At 40.4% G+C, this 23137-nt stretch overlaps 1 protein-coding gene across 1 annotated transcript in view; it reads right to left on the bottom strand.

Moving 5' to 3' along the window:
• Positions 1-462: 462 nt before the first annotated feature.
• LOC147132893 (junctional adhesion molecule 3B-like) overlaps positions 463-23137 on the bottom strand; it is a 51038-nt gene continuing 28363 nt past the window's right edge. The window contains exons 2-9 of the mRNA XM_086013021.1: positions 12191-12259; positions 12001-12114; positions 11754-11906; positions 10342-10544; positions 9202-9301; positions 8046-8175; positions 7904-7958; positions 463-5959 (exon numbers count right to left, since the gene is read on the bottom strand). Coding sequence (XP_085869147.1) covers positions 5924-5959; positions 7904-7958; positions 8046-8175; positions 9202-9301; positions 10342-10544; positions 11754-11906; positions 12001-12114; positions 12191-12259 — 860 coding nt within the window. The 3' untranslated portion in view covers positions 463-5923. The remainder of the gene's footprint in view (positions 5960-7903; positions 7959-8045; positions 8176-9201; positions 9302-10341; positions 10545-11753; positions 11907-12000; positions 12115-12190; positions 12260-23137) is intronic.

Raw genomic sequence — 23137 nt, 5'->3', positions numbered from 1 at the left:
ATCACAACTGCTCACAACGACCAATCACGGCTGACCTGTTTTCTGAATCTGACACATGATTGGTCGTTGTTAGCAGTTGTGATGTCATTTTCAGTCGACAGAAGACAAAATGGCCGCCCCCAGAGATGGCTAAAAACGAGTGGATTAACACTCATTCCACAAACGCAATATTTATCAGAATGTCCTGTTTCAACTAGTGGGCTTGCATGGAACATATTGTTGAAAAAAATATGTTTGCGTTGACTTCCGCTTTAAATACAAGCATACTGACAAGACGAGAAACACCTGGACGAGACACACAAGGTAGGAGGGAGATGATTGGCTAACACAAGGGGGTGGAATGCAGACAGGTGGACACAATCATTGACGAGACAGACAAATACTGAAAATACAAAACTAAAAAAAACCCAAACAAGTCTGTAGTATACAGCATACACGTAACAAAAAACACAGGAATCACTCTTAATGTTAGAGGTGAGTTTTATTAATCACAGATAGAGTGGTTCTAGAATGGACAAATCCCCCCCTAGCAAGCCCTCGAAGATGTGTGAGTTTAGATGACAGCACTTCTTTCATGGCGTTGAGTGAATGAAAAAAAATAACAGCGCTGCAAGACAGCTCAGTTTAGATTGCCCTTGAATATAGAAAAAAAACCAACAGTAACAGCGTGATGATAGAACCTTTAAAGTGGGAGTAAACCCAAACATTTTTTTCTCAAGAATATGTCCTATGCAGGCCCAATAGTTGAAACAGGCATTGTGATAAATATTGCGTTTGTGGAATAAGTGTTATTCCACCCATTTTTAGCCATCGTTGGGGGACGGCCATTTTGTCACTTCTGTCGACTGAAAATGACATCATAGTTTCTCAGGTAACGACCAATCACAACTCAAATGTTTTCTGAAGCTTAGCCATGATTGGTTGTTATCTGAGCCCTGAGCAACTTCGATGTCATTTTCAGTCAACAGAAGTGACAAAATGGCCACCTCGGAGATGGCTAGATTTTTTCTAGATCATATTCCGCAAACGCAATATTAATCAGAATGCCATGTTTCAACTAGTGGGCCTGCATAGAACACTTCTTGAAAAAATATATATTTGGGTTTACTTTCGCTTTAACACTGTTTCCTTCTGTGTGAAACGACATGTAACTGTAGTACATGATTTTCCGTTTCACGGTGACATGACTTATGGTTTGTGATATGCAGAATTAAAGAGCTCCATTTGCAACGTTGCAGCAAGTTGAGTTGTTTTTACAAACCACAGTCAATACAAGCCAGTATGCCTAATAGTGTGTCCTTACCAAAAATATTTTCCACTATATTTAGGCACTATCGTAATATATTTCTATGTCGATTTCAGCATGTCTAGTGTAATCTATGGAAAAAATATATATACACATTTGCAGACATTTAAAGCCGTAAAGCAAAAATTTGTGGTTACATCATTCCTCTCAAACGCCATGCTGATGGACAACTGAACGAACAACATGAAACCTCGGGCAGAATAACAAGTGCGCAAGGGAAACAGATCTATTTTAACGGCAGAAGGCACTTGGGAGGAATGAAATTTGTATAAATGAAAGGGGAGCCTGCGTGAGTCCTTCACCTCAGTTTGGATCCATTAGTGATCTCAAAAGAGTTTGCGGTAGTGTAAACTCATTTTGGTTAGCAAGTTGACTGTCTTAATATTTTAAGAAAGCAGTATGAACAGATTCCTATGTGCAAATGCTTGGGCAGATCTTGTGTACCATGATTGATATTTGGTGAACATTTCTCACACATTCATGGGCAAGGTGATCAGAGAAGATGCATGGAATTAATTTACATGGTTCAAAGTAGAACAAGAAAAACGATGAAATGAAGAAAGTGAATTGTTCAGCTGTTAAAGAACAGTGACAAGGCTCAGTGTGGAGACGCGGTGTAACATTTTACTGCCAACATGCTATAAATGTAATGGTTTGATGTTACCCTTTTATCAGTCATATAAATGGCAAGAGCGTCATATCGCCTTTTAATAGGATCTTTTTTTTCATTGTCTTGACAGGAATTAAACAACACAAAGTACCTATGTACAATCAGTAAAATTGTTAACCTTCCAGAGCCCTACGAGTAATAAATATAACATCTAAAATGGTATTCCCCACCCCACCTTTTGCCATTTGCAAATTAATCTATGGCATAGCAGCTTAAGCAGGAGAGCCTGGTTTCCTTCTCCCTAGCCACTTCATCCAGCTCTCCCGGGGTATCTCGAGGACTTCTCAGGCCAGTATGTCCTGGATCGTCACTGGAGCTCTGCCAGTGCGACATCCTCAGACCACCTCACCAGAAAGGTCCAGGAGGTATCTTACCTAGATGCCTGAGCCACCTCAACTGGCTCCTCTTTTTGTGGAGGAGTTGTAGCTTTAATTAATCTGAGCCTCTCCCAACTGACAGTGCTTCTCATCCTATCTCTAAGGGGAACCCGGACACCCTGCGACGGAAACTCATTTTGGCCACTCGTATCTTTATCTTTTTCCTTTGTCACGACACGCAGCTTGTGGTCAGGGTGGGAATGCGTATTGACCTTTAAATCGAGAGCTTCGGCTATTGTCTCAGCATATTCTTCAATATGACAGACTAATGCAAATTTTGCTTCACAGCAGGCATAGCACCAATCCACTTTTGCTTTTTTCCTTCACGTGTGAACAAGACCCAAAGATATTTTAACTCCTCATATCCAAATTGGAGGGGCACTCTACCGATGTCACGGAAGAGCATGGCCTTAGATTTGGAGGTGATGATCCTCATCAAAATCCAAAGATTCAAACACAGCTGTGAAATGCCACAGGGAGAGATAAAGACGGTGGCTTGTTGAAGCTAAGAGAACCACATCACTTGTAAAAAGCAAAGACATATTTCTCAGGCCACCAAACTGGGACCCCTCAACACCTCGACTGTGTCTAGAAATTCTGTACAAAAAGGTTACGAGCAGAATTGGTGACAAAAGGCAGCCGTCAATGCGAACCGAACTCCGACACCGGTTATATTGGGGATGCACAGACCATAACATGGTCCAGTACCTCCTACTCCCGGAGCATCCACGACAGCACGGTTTAATTCTTTCTCCAAGTCCACAAAGTACAATGTAGATTCGTTGGGCGATGCCCTGTTCACCCTCCAGGATCCTGGTTGTTGTTCCAGGATGAAAACCACACTGTTCCGAGGTGAGTCTGAGATTCGACTTCTCGACTGAACCTCCTTTCCACAACTCCTGAATAGACCATACAAGGAGGCTGAGGAGTGTGCTTCCCCTGTAGTTGGAGCACACCTTTTGATTCCTCTGGGATCACTGTTCCCCCTCATGAGATGCCAGATGATGGACCAGAATTCAGAAGTCGTCTGGAGGTCATTCTCCATGGCCTCACCAAACTCCTCCTATGCCTGAGTTTTTGCCTGAGCGACCACCAAAGCTGTATCACTTGCCTCCAAATTGCAGAGGGCAAAAAGGATCGAAAGGATTCCTCCTTTAATATAACAGCATCCCTCTCCGCCGATGTCCACCAAAGGTTTCAGAGATTGTTGCCAGGAGAGGCAATGACCACAGCTATTCAGTCACCTCAACAATGGAGGCCGGGAATATCTAACCCCAGGACGTGGTCAAAGTCTGTGGGAGCGTGGAGTTGCAACTCCTTCTGACAGGGTACTTTGCCAGATGTGCCCAGCAGACCCTCACAATATATTCGGGTCTGCCAGGTCAGACCAGTGTCTTACCCCACCATCAAAACCAACACACCACCAGGTGGTGATGGGTTGACAGCGCAGACCATGTTTTCACCGGAGTGTCAAAGACACGCAGCCGTAAGTCCAACAACTGCACTGCAAAGTTGATCGGCAAACTGCGGCCCCTGTCCTACCCTCGTGCTCAGTGCATAACATAAGTACACATACGGATACTCTTTTGTTTGAACATGATGTTTGTTATCATCAATTCTTGATGAGCACAGAAGCCCGATAACAGAACACTGTTATGGCCAGGGAGGAGGTCTCAAGAGGATTGGCACAAGAGTCCAAGCTGTGTATTGAAGCAAGCCTGGTTATATCTAGAACTTCTCGACCTCACACATCAACTCAGACTCTTTCCCAGTCAGAGGGATGACATTTTATGTCCTTAGAGCCAGCTTCCGCCACCTTCAGCTGCCACCCAGTTCCTTATGCACCCGACCACCTTGGCCCTTCCCACAGGCAGTGAGTTCCACGGGAAGCAAAAGAACACCAGTTATGCCAAAGGGGAAAAGTGTGATGTTAACAATAATTACAGAAACTTACAGTGACATAGGAAATACACAATTAAATAGCCAATCGGGGAAAACATAATGCAAACAAGTACAACTAATGTAAAATTGATCGGAGAAGGTTGTGACACGTTTTAGTGAGCTGACATTGGGTCTTATGACAACAGTGTCTGCTATCAATTTTAAACAGTACATACTGACAAGGCCAAAGCTCAAGCTATGTGCCCGCAGGCCAGCACAAACAATACTTTTATTACTTCCTGCAGTACCTATAAAATGCCACAAGGTCACAGTATCGCTGGGCAAATACCTTGTGCCAGACTATTCAAAGGTTGGGTAGATTTATTTTGCAGGGGTTAATTATTCTTTATACTTAAATGGCAGCTATTAAAATGTTACTTTAAACATTGACTGTAGCATTAGGCAGATTTAATTGTGGTGGCCTTTTGAACAAAATGACTCAACATCATATTGTATTTATTATTAATAATTCTATTACTTTGCAGGTTACACTACTTGTTAATGCAGTTGATACAATTTGCCGATGTTGCGGGTGCAGTACATTTTGTCATTAAAGGCTTTGTTGATGACTGGCTTTAACCATCATTTAAAAGACCTTGTAAAGGTCGCAGTCTCTCGCAGAACATTCATTGCATTTCTGTTGCAGAACCAAACCAAGTATTACAGCATGTTTTTAATGGGCGAGGGGTCTGGAAGGCTAACTTACACACCCTGTCAAACTTTATTCCGATAAAGTAATACTGAACGTACATTATGAATGACAGCAATAGGACAGAGAATTCAATATATACAAAATGAACAGCAAGCTGAGAAGGACACTTAAAAATCAAGAAAACGCAGCACTGATTGTGTACAGTGTTTCACAGCATTTGACTGGCACTCTTCAAAACCTCTTTCTAAGACTACAAACAAAACAGAGGTTTGCTTTTGTTTGTTTTTTGACAACAGAACCTGGGCGATCCCAGCGGAGAGAGTTCAATACGCACGACCGCTGATCATGAACCACATGTTGATATGCTGACGCAAGCCTGCCCTGATTCATCGTTCTTTCTTTCCGGTGGCAAAGGTATAAATGCTTACAGGTTGATGCAAAGTGGTTAAAGTAACATATTGAAACCCACAACCAAAGAATAATTACAATAAAAAACACAGTTAGTATTTTACAAATATTTAAAAAAGTAAACCTTTATCTATAGGCATTTAAAATATATCCCATCAAAAATAGTCTGACAAATTTCAACAGTAGAAAATAAATGTTATACAAATGACAAACAGTTTGAAGTGTCATGTAGAAATGTGTCATATTTGACTGAGTTTGGTGGGACTATGTGTTGTGAAATATTTCATCCAAGTGGATTTGAGTTTGAACCAGGAAATAAATTCCAAGTCCACGGTTTAATACAGTAATTCAATAAAACAGTTCCTATGTGCTGAATATGATAAGATTTTTGCAAACTGTTGTCCTGCGAAATCTTGTCACCTTTGGCAAACTTGAAAACGTTGGATTTCAGTCATGCCGAGAGCTCAGAGCATGAACTGTGGCAGCTCCGTGATGAGACTGCGAGGACTGCAGCCGCACATGTCACTTGTTTCACTTGGCACTTTCCCACTGTCATCCTTGCATCACGTTCAGATCACAAATGACGACTTATGTCGAAAGTCTCCCTACAAAGAGCATAAAAGACAGCATAAGTTTTATCCAGGTAAAACCTGTCTTGACTGTATTTATTGCATGCAGTGTGCATGTAGAGCTGAAATGGTCCACTGATAAGAAAAACAGACGCTTGAGAAAAGCGGCCATCCAACAGGTCATTGCTTTGGCAAAGATAGTCCATCATGGAAATTTGGAAGAAATATGCAAGATTTTATTACTTTATGAAAGAAATGCCATATTTTCCGTGCTATAAGCCGCTACTTTTTTCCTTGGTTTTGAACCATGCGGCTTAAATAAAGGTGCGTACGGCTGTTCTGAGGATTTTTCTTCCACCGCAAGGAGTGCTCTAACCGGAATTAGAATCAAAACTAAAAGAAAAATCAATGCAAAGAAGAATACGCTACTTTTTCTTTAGCAGATAGACCACGGATGACAAATTACAAACAGTTAATTAATTCCAAATCCCCGACCGTCATCATGGAACCTGTTGACACCATTAACAGGATGTGACTGCAGGTGGAGGAGTTCAACAGGCGAGGGCGCTACGCACTAAGCATTGCATTGGGTGGTATGGGGAAATACAGCAATAAAAAGTGGACGTTAACTGACAAAAGTGTTCAGTTCAGTTAAATGTGAGTCAAAATCCAACGGAAGCCACACGAAGAAGTTCGTATGATGCAAGTTTTAAGTTGAAGGCCATCGATCTTGCTATCCAGGAAGAGAACAGCGCTGATGTACATTTACAGTTCAAAATCGTTCTGTAAATGCACATCAATATCAAATTTCAACCTAGATAGGTGCGTCTTATAAGGCGATGTGGCTTATATATCGTTTTTTCATTAGTATTTTTTTTAAATAGAACGGATGCGCCTTATAGAAAGGTGCGGGTTATAGTCCAGAAAATAAGGTACTTTGTGGTAACAATAGTTTCTTTGAAAGTCAGATCAAAAGATAATGAGATAAAAAAAAATTGGTTAAATCCTTTGATCAAAGCCTCTGTGGTCATCTTGTGTTAAACATAGCTCAAGACTTAGGTCTCAAACAGCCACCGCTGCGAGATCCCAAGTGTTTCTTTAGAAATTATCAGAGGTGGGCAGTCATTGACAGATGCCCGTTTTGCTGACGACTGACGGGACACTAAAAAATGATGGACTAAGCACTGACGGAAGTGGATTTTCGCCCGTCAGAGTAATCGTGACAAACCGCATCCGTCGGTGACGGACCTGTCAGTCTTTTGGAGATATATGCTAAAACCAAACAGGAAGTCCGCTGTTTTGTCTTTACTTTGAAATGATATTATGCTGTTTTTGAGGCTCTAAACCGTCGGCGAATACTCATGATACCTTGCAAATAAGGCCTAGCAAAAACATTTATATTGTAGAGAGTTCTTGTCCAATGTGTGTGTACCCCAACGTAATAAGGGCCGAATAGTGAAAAGCTGTAACTGACGCCTACCCAAAAATGTAACTGTAAATGGTGCAGAAGCAGTATTTTATATCAGACATGGCTTTAAAATAGAGGATAGGTACGCTTTCTGGCAAATTTGATAAGTTCCCCCAAAAATGCTAAACCACAAATGTTTATTGCATCCAGATTGTCCATCCAGCCTATCCCAGATGACTTTGGGCGAAAGACAGGTCTGGTCGCCGGTCAATTGCAGGGCACATATAGACAAACGAAACATTAACAATTACATTTGCATACATTTAATTCAGGCAAGAGCCCAAAGTTGAACACAGAATCGCAAAACTGTGAGGCAGATGCACTAAGCTACAATGCTACTCATTTCACAAATGAGACAATCACCAATGTTTGCATATTTACTATGTACACTAAAAAGCATTATTATAATGTACAATATATCACCCAAAAATATTTTTCACAAGTAATGATATTCAGCATAATTCTTTCCATTATTTGGTCGATCATTTTCAATTTTGGTGGAATACACATACCTCATCCTCCGTCCTGACATAGTCCACCCCATCTCCTTTCGCTGGAACTTTATAGCTACAACACAGAGATCACATGGAAGTGAATACGTGTACAACATGTAGCCTTTGATCATCAGTGTGGGAGGATGGGTCGATGTCTTACTTGTTCCCTGCCTGCTTTTGACTTGCGAAGTAACCTCGCTTATATGCGCAGCAGATGCCGGCCGATATACATATAAGTACCACGACCACCACCACCACTCCCAGTACAATCCCCACAACATCAATATCATCTGTGGAGATGAATCACAGTAATGCGACAATGACGATTGGTTCAGAAAGACAGGGCAAGTACTGGTACAGGTACTGTACACACACCCCTCTGTTAGTGAAAGAAAAACCCACAGTAATCACAAAAAGTAATTTTAACCAGACAAAAGTAATCGTAAGTACAAATTTTATGAAAATTAACCAGTGCAAACCAGACATTGCTTTTGATTTGTTGTTAAATAGAATTAGAAAAACCAAAAATTATGTTCAGCTCCCGGTACGCGGCCATCCCCATTTTCATGAGTTTGTTTTGTTTTTGTTCAAAAACATTGTCTGATTCTCACTGGTTGATTTTCGTTACATTTTTATCTATTATTACTTTTGTCAGATTCAAGTTGTTTCAGTGACCACTTTGGATTTTTCTTTCATTAACAGAGGGGTACTCAAAATTCTGTCATGTGTGTACTGTACAGAAATTAATTGTATATAGTCTATGGTCCCCGATGAACTACAGGAAGTCCTCGAATTACGACGTACGCGACCTACGACGTTTGGACTTTACGACGCGTGTGCCTCTTCCTCTTCTCTTTTGTCACCAGCACCATAGTGACTGCGTTTACATTCAGTCAAATATTCGGGTTAAGGTCAAAATTCCGATTTCTGAAACAATGGGAATAACCCATTTACATGAATGAGTGGACAGAGTTGCTCCGGCAGTCGAATAACCCACTGTAAACGGTGACACACGGCGTCGTGACTCAAATGGACGTTAATTTCCGCTTGTTACTTTCAACTGTCAATAAAACACTTGATATTCATGTCCCTCACCGCAGGAATGAAGCAGCCGGATTCCTCCTCCCTCCAGAAGTGTGCTTTTGAGCTGCGTCTCTGAGCTTGTTTACCTCTGCTCGTGTATTTGCAGTGGGTTGCGCGCCAAACACCGCACTTTCGCATACTAGCACTTCCTGTACTACAAAAACCCGTTCGTATATCGAGGACTTCCTGTATTGGACTCTCAAATTCAAACTACACATTGAGGCAGCACTTACAGACTTCCATCTTTTGCGGCGCACACTCAGCATATCCTGCATCGTTTTTTGCTCGGCAGTAGTACTCGCCAGCATCTTCTTTTCTGACTGAGATGAACTTCTACATTGGGAAAAGAAGAAAAGAGACTGTCAGTGTTTTGCCGAGTACAGCCATTTCACTAATCAAACTGAATGATGATAATTTTCTGTCCCATTCAGATGTCAAAGACATTGACGGAAACCGCTTTACAGAGAAAAAATTGAATTTAACTCTGCATTTGTGTTTGACTCCGAACAGTGGACGTGATTGTGATGTCTTGACAAGGTTTTACACTCAATACTGTCTGTGCAGCCCATGAAAGTGTACTCCATTTGGAAAGCAGTCAACCTTTAAACCAACATACCAACCTTGGGGTGCAATATTACACTGGCCTTTTTAAAAACTTGGACAAATGTTCACTGAGTAATAAGTAAGTAATACATGGGTGGATGTAATGAAATATTTCAAAAATATTTGTGATATTATGATTACTATATTATATTATATAGGGTTATTTATATATATATATATATATATGTATATATATTACATTTTTATGTCATATTATACATTATGTTTTGTTCTTTTATGATTATGAAATTATTAAAACACAGGAAGTTAATTTCTTCATAATAATGTAAATCAATCCAGCATCCAGTTAGCTAGCTCCATGTTAGCCATCCATTGGTGTGCATTGTTTTCCCACGAGTAGAGCTATCAAAAAATAACCGTCCAATGGTGATAGCACAAGTGCGGAAGAACTAGCATCCAAACCTCATTAGTTTACAGCTGGCACTTTAAGATGCTGTCCCAAGTTAAGACTTGCTCTGACGTTTCACACAAAGGAGGAGACTGCAGTAGGGTGTGATATTTCACATCTTAGAGGCCAGCGAGGACTTGGGTGGTGGATAGTTTGTGGACTGACCAGCGTCCTCCAAAGCGAGTCCATAGAGGAATGTGCAAGCGAGGACAGCAGATTCCCCTTGTGGCTCGAGCCCTCCTGCACCATCAACTGTCGACCCAAAATATCCAGCCCACCCCTGGGCGTCCGGCCACTGTCCCTGCCCCACCTTCCTCGCTCATGCGTGTCCTTGTCCAAACACATGCACACACATACTAACCAGAATTCCTGTTTCCGAGTTCAGCGTGTATGACGAGTTGAAGAACTTTGTGCTGCTCTTTGGGTCATCAGGAATTTCCTCTTTGTCCTTGAACCACTGGTAGAGAGACTTGGGGAAACCTTCTTCCTCCAAACAACTCAGCTCGGCTGACTTCCCAAAAGGTACAGATTTGGGGACGTTGCATTTTGGAACAACAGGCTTTACTGTAGTGAAAAAAAAAAAAAAAAGGGAATATTGTGACAATATTGCAGCATCCAATGAGATAAGAGGTACGTTCTTTCAAAAAGTAGATGCAGTGTGATGCTGCTGGGCCTTATTCACAACTAGGATGCTTTAAAGTGATCCCAACATGGCGCATGCTTATCGTTCACGGTTCAGATGGGGAACTTGATTTTTGAGTGATGCCAAAAAATGCCACCAAAACATGTGGCGCTTGCTTTCTTTAGCACTGCAATTCAGAGCAGATGCAGTTTCAGAGGTTTCCCCTTATAGCCCAGAACATGCCTTTGCAGCTGGCTGGGTCTAGTCTGGTCACAACACATCCTCACATGTATGCCAAAGGCTTGGTGCGACCTACAACACGGTGTCATCTTACCGCATCCAAAGTGTGAACTCACCGGGCAAGGTCTCTCTTTTAAGGGCAAAATAATCGTGTTATTATTAGCCTAAATTTGGAATAATCTTGCTGTGCTGTCATATTTATATCACTTGAAGTCTACATCCTTAAAGACCTTTACAGGAAAATCAGAAGCACAGGTCATTTCGAGGGGTGTTTCTCAACCAGGGGGGTAGATGGAAACATTTAATCGTTTATTTCTAAGATCAATAACCTGTGGCACAGCTGCGCCAAAATCACAAGAGCCACACATTAGCTCAAGTGTCTCATTAAAGCTTAGATGACTGATGAAAAGAAAGTAGAACTGCTATAGTGGGTCTGAATATTATTCTTGTTGAGGGGAAGTCAACCCAAACATATTTTTTTTCAAGAATATGTTCTATGCGGGCCAACTAGTTGAATCAGGGCATTCTGATTGATATTGCGTTTATGGAATATAGGAAAATCCACCCGTTTTTAGCCATCTCAGGGAGCGGCCATTTCACGGCTCTCCTGTTTTCTGAAGCTGAGCCGTGATTGGTCGTTACTTGTGCCCTGAGCAACTACGATGTCATTTTCAGTCGACAAAAGTGACAAAATGGCCGGCCCCTGGGATGGACAAAAACAGGTGGATTTTGCTTAACTTATATTCCACAAACGCAATATTAATCATGAATCAAAAATGTAGGTACAATTTTTTGTGCAGTGTAATCAGTTGTGTTACGTATGACTGAAGGGGTGCTTATGGTGTGACAAAAAAGAATTGGAGGTACACAAGTCAGAAAAGGTTGGGAACCACTGTTTTAGAATACTGTACCTCGAACAACAAGGTCAATCACAATCTCGTCAAAGGACTTCATGTCGTCAGCAGCTGTGACCTCGCAACGATATTTTGCCGTGTCCAATCGGGTTGCGTTGGTTATCACTAATGTGGCAGGTTCTCTGATCACTGCTCGGTTCTCCAAGTCACCTGCACAAAGAAGGACATAAAGACCAATGTCATTTGTCAGTGAATAAGTAGTGAGACACAGTCTTCTACTTTTGTTTGTGTCTGATTAATTTACCTGAAACTTTCTTGTTAAAGTACACATAGCTTGGTCCCTCCGCTTTAATCTTTTTCCACTCAATTCTAGGATTGTTCGTGGAAATCGAGTCGATCAAACACGACAACTCAATTCCTGCAGTCGACAAAAAGATGTGATGTCACGGCACGCGTTGAATACAGGACAATTCATTTTTCGTCATGGTTCTTACTGTCAAACTCATCTGTCCACGGCGAGTTGTTGTCTGTCCTCAGTACAACTGCCAAGACGCTGAAGTAGCCTGCAAAACAAAGACGAGGCAATGCAGAATAACAATTTCCGCTGCATTAATCTTTGTGATAGTGATGATATCACGCTAATTTGCACAATACCAGCTGACATGCGCCGATGTGCTGTGTTCATTTTAAGACTCTCCTTGGGGATACTTGAGCATATGCTCATCTGTAATACCATAAACTCAGTTGGAGGAGATAAATGTCAATCCCATATCAGTGACTTGATTTTACATTCTGACGCTCTTTGTCCTACTTTTGTTTTTCATCTTCCATTTATAGTTGTGTTGGTCAAACTATTGTCTGTGTGTGTTGAGGGTGGGGGAGTTGTTTCCATACACTGGATAATTGTGCACGGAGGCATGTGCTCTTTTAGGGCAAGCTCACCATGCCAGTAGTTCAACTGGCTGCCGAGCCCTTTTCTCTTTCTCCCCCCTCTCTGTGGGCCTGATGCTATTGCCTGTGCGGGCCTGATGGTTCAAAAAACACTGGCCTGGGCAGGGAGCGCCAGTTGAATCGTCCTGACAGCCATTAGTCCGCATGCAAATTCATGCAAAATCCCTTCCACAATAATAGGAATCAAGGAACACACTCAAAGCTCACGATCACACTATCAAGGATGATGGTCTGAACTCTCTCAGATCCCAACGTCAAGATCAACGCTGCAAATCTACAGTATGGGACCGGAGACTGAATTTAGCAACTGTGTAAAGGTAAGAAGGACAAGCAGCAGAGACGCCATCTATTCTATACAGTCTCGATCATAAAAGATAGGTTAGGATAACCTGTCCTCGACCTTTGGGCGCTTTGATATGCACAAGTGTCTAGGGTCACCTGCTAAAGCAGGCAATCTAAGCTGATTAGATCACTGTCCTTTTGGAGATCATGACAAGACGACAGCTTGTTTAGTACAGATGGAAGCAACATAACAAAAGCAGGTCACACTTCCATTTGAAAATATTTCAGAGCTATCTTCAAGAAGCTCATTAGAAAGGTCTGAATCAAGTATCATCTGGTTTTCAAGCAGCAGGCCTCGACTACCACAAAACAACAGGCCTTGATTATATTTTTGTTTTGTGGTAGTTTATTTAAATGTTTTCTAATGCTTTGGAAAGGAAATGTAAACACGAAAGCTGGTGGTGGCACAGAACAGTACCTCGAATGGGAAACAAAGTACAATGCCCAAAAAAGAGCAAAAGAGAATAACATCACTGGATATGTCCGCGTGCTATAGTTAAATACTTATGGAAAACGAATTTGTATTTCTTTACACAAAATATATCGAGGTCTGCTGTTTTTAATTGGAAAATATGCCTTTATTTGTATTTTTGAAAAAATATACCCTTTTAGCCTATTGACAAAAGCCTGTGTGTGCAAGTGACGCATGACTGCACATTATTCTGACATTGAGTATCAAATGTTCTACATGTACTGTGTAACTTAATACCACATCTAACTAGGCCAGGCATGCTTATGAGTCCAAAATATCAGTATATGCTGCCGAAATAGAAATCAAAGATGACACTAAATTATTCCGCGTGATTAATTTAGTACAATAAGTTTCTGTTAAATCTAGAATTTTGGTTTCCGCTTTGGACTGAAAAAGTGTGGGCAGTTTACCCCCCTGTCCTCATCACTAATTCGGCGGGTATTAGTACAGATTAGGTGCCTAAGTGAGCTTGACGCGGAGATAAAAAGCTTGAGAGCTATGCCGTGGAAACAGCTGTCCAGGAAAACACATGAAAGCCCTGCACAAAAGGATAAGGTCACTGAACCTATCGATATATATATCGAGCCAATAAAAAGGACAAATATACGTACCAGTCATGAATGTGACTTTAAACAACTATTTCAGGCTGATAAGCATGATGTTTCAAGGGCTATATATATATATATATATATATATATATATATATATATATATATATATATATATATATATATATATGTATATATATGTATATATATATATGTATATATATATATATATATATATATATACAAATATATATATATATATATATATATATATATATATATATATATAAATAATTATATAATTCCTGGCACTTGTGTACAAAACCAGAAATTACAAACCAAAAAATAAATGTCGTTATTGTCTTTTTTATTGTAGTGGTGAATATACATCTCGATGGCATCCCCACCCACACTTGTCAATCAGCCAGGTGAACCCTTGTCCACAAATGGTTGCTAGCCTGTGAAAAATCGGAAATACCGCGAACCGGTCCATGCTGGAAAAAAAGGTTGAGGACGAATGGCGTCGGTGAACCATAAAGTGTTCACCGATGGGGAATTCTCCAATTATTTAAGATACTGCATTACATAAGGCTGTAACTCCTCTGACTAGCATGCAAAATGGTAAAAATAACTAGGGTTGTCCGTATCTGATAAACATGATCGGAAATCGGGGCCAATCACGAAATTTCCAGTTGATCGGAATCGGCTAATGCTGTTTTTTAAATGTTCTTAATTTCTACACTCAAGAATAAAATAGCTTACTTCTTTGATTTTCGGTCATTTACAAAGATACATTTAAAAGAATTAAGATAATTGATACAACTTGGACGTAGTCTTTTTTTTCTTCTTCATTGCATCACAGAGGTATTGGACCAAGACTCATAACGGCAGATTCTCAAAATCAAGTAACTTCGACTGGGACTTGGGGTCAAAAAAAATGTGATCGGGACAACCCTAAAAATAATTATATGCTGTATCATTTTTTACCCATACTGAGGTTTCAAGCACTGTTACAAACTGCTACAAATTTGTCCAAGATTCTAATGCTTCCCTGTTGGAATACAAAAACAACTCCTAAAAATGGCACTCAGTAGAACACAGTCTTCTGCCACGATGGAAAAATCCAGAATCTGGTGATTAGAACAGATATGGCGTGAGGGATCACCATGTGTCCTGCAGGCAATTAAACAATTTCACTTTGAAAAGGATTATTTTATTCATGACAAATAATGTACCAGCCATCCAGCACCAAACACAATAGGACATGAACAAACAACTGCATGCAGTAATAAAGCACAAACACAAATAACAGATGCAGCCAAATCTGTGCAAGCACTGCAAAGAATTCTGAGAAGTGACAACTGCCTCATGATGAGTGTTCTATGTGAGACCAAAATCTTTTTGATCACTAAAGAAGGTAATCGAGGGAGACACTACTCTCTTTATTACCAGCCATGTACCATCCCAATGATTTCAAAGAGGTTATTTTAAGGTAAAATTAGCACATACTGGGCTACTGCTTTAATGATTTGCGGTCCTCATTACATTTAGTCTTGATTTACTGTAGTCTACAAACTCTTAACCTTAAACTTTGGGCTGTCTTAAGATGTAGTTTCAGACTTCTGTATCTTCTCTAAAATGTTAAAGCATAAGTTTCAGACTCCTGTATCTTTGTACTATTCCTTCAGCCACTATATTAAAACTAGAGTTGACTGAGTTGAGCTAAATTAAAGAACTTGTCACTGAGTGCAGCTCCTTTCCATAACAGAGATGACACACATTTCAGAAGGCATTCCATTTTAAAAAGCAACATGCGATTCAATCATCACACAGTAGGGGTCTAGAGGAGTCTAAAAACGTTCTAATTTATAGACATGTGGTGTTTTGATAGATCCACGAAAGACAATTACTCGGCTGGGCTTCAATGACTCCCAAGAAACTTGATGAGGGCTCAAAAAGTTCTGACACTTTTTTTTTATGGGAGAAGTGTTTTCCATCTTTCTAGAGTGTGTGACACATACTTCGCTGATCACGCCACACTCATCCTGTCTTGTCTCCTTGGAAGGAAATGTAACACTCTATTTTTCCATACTAACAGGGCCAAAGATAGGTCAATAGGGCCCAACACAGTTCTCCGCCTACATCCTACTGAGTTGCTGACTTACCAAACACATAAGGTCAAGCGGTTTGGGGAAGGCTCTTTTTGATCTCGAGGTGCATTTGCAACAAAATAATCTTGTTTCAGGTAACTTAGAGTAATAAAAAAAAAAGAAAGATCCTTAGATTTCTTAATTTTTGCCTCAGCCTGAGGCCCTGAAAACTTTAGGGAAATCAACCTATGACTTTTGGGGGAGAGCAACAGAAGTAACAGCACTACACCTCCAATCCAAACGGTGGCAGCAGCAAGCATACAGAAACTATCCAGTAACAATGATACCATTCAAACGACAAGATCGTAAAGCATTTGCTGATTCTGCTCTTGTGACCTCTGCAGTTGTTTTAGTCTTATTTATTTTCAGGCAATCTTCACATATGTCCTGTGAAAAACACTTATGGCTATTTATTTTATTTTTTTTAATTTTTACTAGAGCTGTCAATTTAGCGCGTTATTTTCGAAGTTAATCCAACCCCCTTTTGACGCCGTCAATTTTTTGGATCGTGTAATTAAGGTTTCCATAGCAACCAGCGGCTGCATTGATAAAGGCTGCTGGTCACCATGATCTATACATGTATCTTGAAAAAAAACAACTTTAGAGTAGAGGAGGCATTACATCTGCTTCAAAATATTGACGATGAGAATGAATTGCTCGGCAGACACATGCACGGCTGTCACTTGCTTAGGGTTGGGCACAGAAACCCCGGATTCGAGTGGAATCAGTTCCATCATTCCGGTTCACCAGGAACCGTTCAGATTTTAGAATGTCGGTGCTAAGTTTCGATTCCTTCCGCGCGGAAGAGCTACAAACAAAGTACGACCGATTAAAAAAAAAAGTGTGCTCGCACCCGCGCCACCTCGGGCTCCTGCTGCCGAAGCTGCGTAGCAATAGCATGTTAGTTCGCCCCCACTCGCGCTCAGTTCCTCGGCTCGCTTCGTCCCGGCCGGGCAGCGGCGACTTTGGGCGGGCCAATTAGTACAGATCTCCACAGCTACGCGGCAGCTGGGACACCGTGGTGCCAGCAGTCGCCCTTCACGGGGTCGGTCATCCTGGCTCATTCGGCTGACGCCTAGCCATAGAATGACGCGATGCGGCTCATGACCCAAAGTCAGAATCGGCTAAGTACGTCTAATTGCAACATTGAACCAACAGGTTCAACACACAAATGCACATTTCCAGCTAACATTTAGCTTAGATCTTAGGTAGCTGCAGCATATACATAAATACTGTACATACAGATATATGCTATGGTTGCATAGACTGCTTAGATTAGATAAGACTTTCCTTGTTTGCCCTTAAAATGCAGCGTTGTGTTTGTCATGTATATTTTCTCTCTAAAGCAAGACAACTTTAGCCAATCAATTGGTGTTCAGTAGCATGCTTTTACTAACAGCTGAAAGACGCACGCGTGCGAGTGTGTGTGAGTGTATGTGTGTGTGTTTGAAAAGGGCTGAGGGGCCTGAGTTAAATTGTAAAATCCATCAATTTTTTACCATCTCAGTCATTTTATTACTTCTGTGGACTGAAAATGACATCACAGATGACCAACGACCAATCATGGCTCAGTTTCAGAAAACAGGTGAGCTGTGATTGGTCGTTACGTGAGCCCTGAGCAACTGTGATATCATTTTCAGTTGAAAGACGTGACAAAATGGCCGCCCCCAGTGATGACGAAAAACAGGTGGATTAACTCTTATTCCACAAACACAATATTTATCAGAATGCCTTGTTTCAACTAGTGGGCTTGCATGGAGCATGTGTCATCTTCCAAACCGCTCAGGATGGTGGGGAGGTGCTGGAGCCTATCCCAGCCGACAACGGACGAAGGCAGACTACACCCCGAACTGGTCGCCAGCCAGTCGCAGGGCACACACAGACACCACCACTGAGCGGGAATTGATCCCACGCTGCCCGCACACAACTCGGGCGTGTGTACCACTACACTATCAGTGACTCCTTGCATGGAGCATATTCTTATAAAATAATGAGTTGACTTCACTTTAAAGTATATGCATAAGAAAATCAATCTTAAGAGTATTAAGAGTAATTTTAAGGGTATTGAAATTCAAGAAAATAATGGAACAGAAAAATCAAGGGATTTTTAAAAAAATAAATAAAATATGCAATCAACTACGAGTTAACTATGAAAAAATGCAATTAACTACGATTAAAAATTATAATTGTTTGACAGCACTAATTTTTACATGAATGGGGTTCCGCGTTACAATCGTCCAATTAACGTGCAAATAAAAATTTAAAAAACGAAATTGGACATACATATTTTTCACAAAACAGCGACGGTATGGAATTTTCATGAAGACGTTAAAGTATCCAATCAATGTCCAATCAGATCGTAGGGTAGAACTAAATTTAGACCATGGCTACTGTGGTTAAAACACATAAGACAGTTCTTACTGCAGTCGAAATGCACCACGTAATGCATGGATGGATATGCTAGGTGTGAAGGAACTTGTCAAGCGAGCACACAATCCGGACTCCAACCCCATCAAACACCTTTTGGATGAACTGCAAGTGCTTGTGAGTCAGGCGCTCTAATCCAACATCAATGTTTGAACTCAAAAATACTCTTCTGGATGAATGGACAAAATTCCCACAGACGTCTCCCCACAATAGAGTTACAAAGATACACTGCAAATGGTATACAAACTCCATATTTTCATCTTCTGGGTTTATAGTATTACTTTTTGAACTGACTAGAGCTAAACATTATGTGATCAGGTATTTGTTTTGCAGATGATCGACATACATTGTCAGCTTGGTAGCAATGCCGGTCTTCAGTGACCTATATTCGGGATAACTTTTTCTCTCCTGAGTGAGATCTGGCAGTCAACAAATGTATATCAAAGTTATTTTTTTTAATCCTTCTTGCTGACCCCACCATGGGCACAGGGTTTTCTCTGTAATCTTCTTGTCTAATTCTGTTCTAAACTCCCCCTCCTTCAGGTTTTACATCACTGAATAATACAATGAGCTAGGGATTTCTTGATTCCTGCACTGTGTAATAAATCCCTCCTTGTTCTGTTGGTCGCCTTGGGAATAATGCACTCGTTCGCTATGGTATTATGTGTTGAATCCAGAGAGGTGTGGTGGGTATCATAAATAGAAAGGTTCAATTAAGCAACCTAGTGATATTCCCTGTGAAGCATCTCTGCCTCGTGCATGCAAAGACTATTCCCACGCCCTTTCAAAGCATCAACATCAAAGTGTATACACACACTTCCACTAATATCAACCAGTTGCTGTTTTCAACGCGGGCACTGCTCATCTACAATGAAACGAGCTCTTGTTATGACCAAATATGGAGCAGTTTGGGATTTTATGTTTTAATCCACCATATTATTCATCCAGCTGAGTACAGTCAGTTCAATAAATGTACACAGAAGATTAATTTTCTCTACTAGTCTCACAAAAATCAGTGTTCATTCCAAATGAACACTGCTGCTGTTTCCGGATCACCCTGTCAGAAGAAGCACTCACATCTCCAAGGCTGTGTCCTCCAACTGATATATTTTGCAACAGTTTATAAAAATGACAACATGACATACTGCGTGTGTCTAAAAATGTCTGACCTTGTTTGAACTTATCAAAGGCCAGCAGAGGTTTTACCACCTTTTCACATGAGAGGTAAAGCGAGCATGTGCATTCAGCAACACGTTTCAGGCCAGGTGCATGTACAGTGCTGTATGCGTACAGACAGCACATGTCCTGCATACCTGATTTATTCAGTGCTACACTCCCAATTTAAACATAGCTAAACAGGCAAACGGGGATGCAGACCACAGGCACATTTCTGGGCCTAGTCTATTCAACATAATGAACAAGTTTTCATTTTAATCCATTTTTCAATGTTTCGTGTTAGGTATTCACTAGTAAGCAAAACACCGGAAAACAAACACTGTGCAGCGGCACATGTGACATGGCTGAGCTAGCCAGAACTGGATGATCACAAACCAATTACAATCTGCAATTGAAACCTTGCGCACATTCCTACTTTGGTGTTCTTATCGGCAAACATTTTGAAGCGCCAACTATATTATTTTGTTGAACCACAAACAACTGCGTGATTGTCAAGGAAAACGTGGATTTCCCGGTAACTAGATTCCTCCATTAACAGAGAGTAAACAGGAGAGAACAAAGGAGGAAAGACAACTTTAATCAGTACACAATATCGGCAATATCGTGATATTAAAACTGCCACAATATATCGTCGTCGTCATGTCACAATATTAAGGGCAGCAAATTGTTTAAAAGCCTATTTGTTTTCCAAATGTGCAGTTACACCACCATCTAGTGGTTAGTTTATTAGTGCAGTTTAATTTGATGCCAACTATGTTCAAGACCTACGCTAATCGCCAATAGGAGCGCATGACTGGCCAAGCCTATTTCTTTGCGAATGCTGTTATTATGTACAAAAACAGAATATTTTTTTGTGAGGTCTTTTTTTTTTTTTTTTACAATATCATGAGCTTTTATACAGTATCTCGTGAGCTTTTTATATATCGCCAACCTCCCCAAAATAGTGTGCTAATTATCGTATCGTGAGATTCATGTCGTGATAGTATCGTATCGTGACATTTGGATATCGTGACATCCTTAATCAGTACAAATGAGGGGAAATTTGTATAACATATATACAGTATGGGTTGTTCGCAGAAATGGTGGTCTGCCCCCGGGCACAGGATTGTGACCCAGTTTGAGAGTCAATATTTTTTTCCCCTTTAAACTAAATCACCAGATTTGACAGTTTCCTATAAAATACTTGTACCAAGATGAAATGAACATCGTTACTGAGATTTGTGCTGTTGTTTACAGGTGAATGTATTTTAAGCGATGAATAATAGCCGCAACGACTACTTCCGGTTCATGACATGCCGGCACCCCCATCTAAACAAGGGCCCTTTATACCCTTAAAATGCATTAAATTAGGTCCATGACTGGTAAGGCACTACTCCTCTGGAGTCAGATATAAAAATACGAATCCCAAATACAAGATTAGGCAATATTTAAATTTTGACCTTCATTGAAATGTGTTTCATGTATGGAATTTTTGAAAGCTTTGTTTGAATCAATTGTTCATCAATGTGATAGCAAGAAAAAGAAAATAATGTTTAATTCATTCAATCCCAAAGACATATTTACGTGTCTTTTCACAGTCCAGCCATTCAATCCCAATAATTTATTCATATTTTTTTTCAAATTTTTTCAAACGTGAGGGTAAAAGAGGGACTAAAAATGTCTGCTACTGAATGAGTTAGTCACGTTCTTTGTTGTTGGATTGTTGTTTTTCTGAACTCTGTTTTTTCAAATTAAATAAGCATTTGGTCTTACCTTTGTATTAAATATGTTATGAAAGTCCTAATTATAAAATTATAAATCTGTCTGGTATAAGTGCAGGTCTGATGTTTCTAATAAACCAATCCGTATCAAAATTGGGAAAGAAGTGGACGAATTATTCATTAAAGTGACAGCATATAGAATGTTTTGATTTTTCAAAGTCCAGTCATTTTGACAACCCACTAGTAATTTTAGTAATATGCAAAAACTATGTTCTATCACATCAATGTACTTTTTAAAAAAAAAATCAAATCAAATAATCAAAAGTGACGTAATCTCTAATTATATTACATAGGGTGTGCCTCCCCTACAGGAGGCTGCCATGTCTCGCCACCATCTTTCTGCTACTCGTATCCGAAGGAGACAAACTTAGCCAACGTATTTCCTGCACAACGTTTTTCTTCCTGTAACAAATGTAATGCACTTACAATTTGTCACTTGAGGGAATACTAGAAGTCATTTGTGATAACATTTAATTCTTATTTTGCTTGTACCTATGCTGAAGAAATTGGTGGTAGGCCTGCGACGTGTGGTTTCTCTGAGGCACAAAATGCACGCGCTTCAAACTTAGGTCGTTACATTCTGTAGTATTAGTTCACCACTAGATGGCACTAAATTCTACACACTATCTATTTAAATATATTAGACAGACTGTTGAACATCAGCAGGTGCAATATGCGTGTGATAAAACATGTTTACTGGCGATAGAAAAACAAACAGCAACATCTCTTGTGTGATTGCATGCGCTAACTGCCAGCCAGCATTGAATGTGTACGTGTTGGAATCACGAAGTGTGCAGTGCTTCACTTAATTTCCTGCCTATTGAAGTGAATAGGATATATGCACATTAAGATATTTTAATGATGAAATCATTGATCACTTTTGAATTGAAAAAGAAAATCAATGGAAAGTATGGACCATAGAACTAAAATGGAACATAATTTAATGTAAACATGTTTTTTTTAACTCTTTGCATGCAGAAAACGTCCAGCAGACACGACACAACTGACACATCCCAGCGTGACTTTGGCTACATTCAGACTGTTGGCAAATGCGACCCAAATCGGATTTTTTTGCCCATTTGTGACCTGTATCAATTTTTTTATGACAGTCATAATGGCCTATATCAGATTTTTTGCAATGTGAACGCCGTCTGAATGGCCAGGTCGCATGTACCCGGGATATACGTCATCAAAAGCTCAATATGGCAGGGGCAGGGGGAAATGCTTGGGAGGGAGATTGACAATTGTCCATAAAGCTGCAAAGTTGTTTTGAGTAACAGCGTTGATTTTATATTGCGCGTGTGGTCTCTCTGAGGCACAAACTGCACGCGCTTCAAACTTAGGTCATTACATTCTGTAGTATTAGTTCACCACTAGATGGCACTAAATTGAAAATATGAGTTATTCCACCCATTTTTAGCCATCTCCGGGGGCGGCCATTTTGTCACTTCTGTTGACTGAAAATTACATCACAGTTGCTCAGGGCTCAGGTAACGGCCAATCACAGCTAACCTGTTTTGTGTAGCTGAGATGGCTAAAAACGGGTGGATTTTGCTGCTTAACTCATATTCCACAAATGCAATATTAATCAGAATGCCGTGTTTCAACTAGTGGG

This window comes from Filicampus tigris, chromosome 17 (assembly GCF_054856515.1).
Source record: "Filicampus tigris isolate MCC_2025a chromosome 17, RoL_Ftig_1.0, whole genome shotgun sequence".
NCBI classification, from domain to species: domain Eukaryota; kingdom Metazoa; phylum Chordata; class Actinopteri; order Syngnathiformes; family Syngnathidae; genus Filicampus; species Filicampus tigris.
This window is presented reverse-complemented; position numbering and strand designations above follow the sequence as displayed.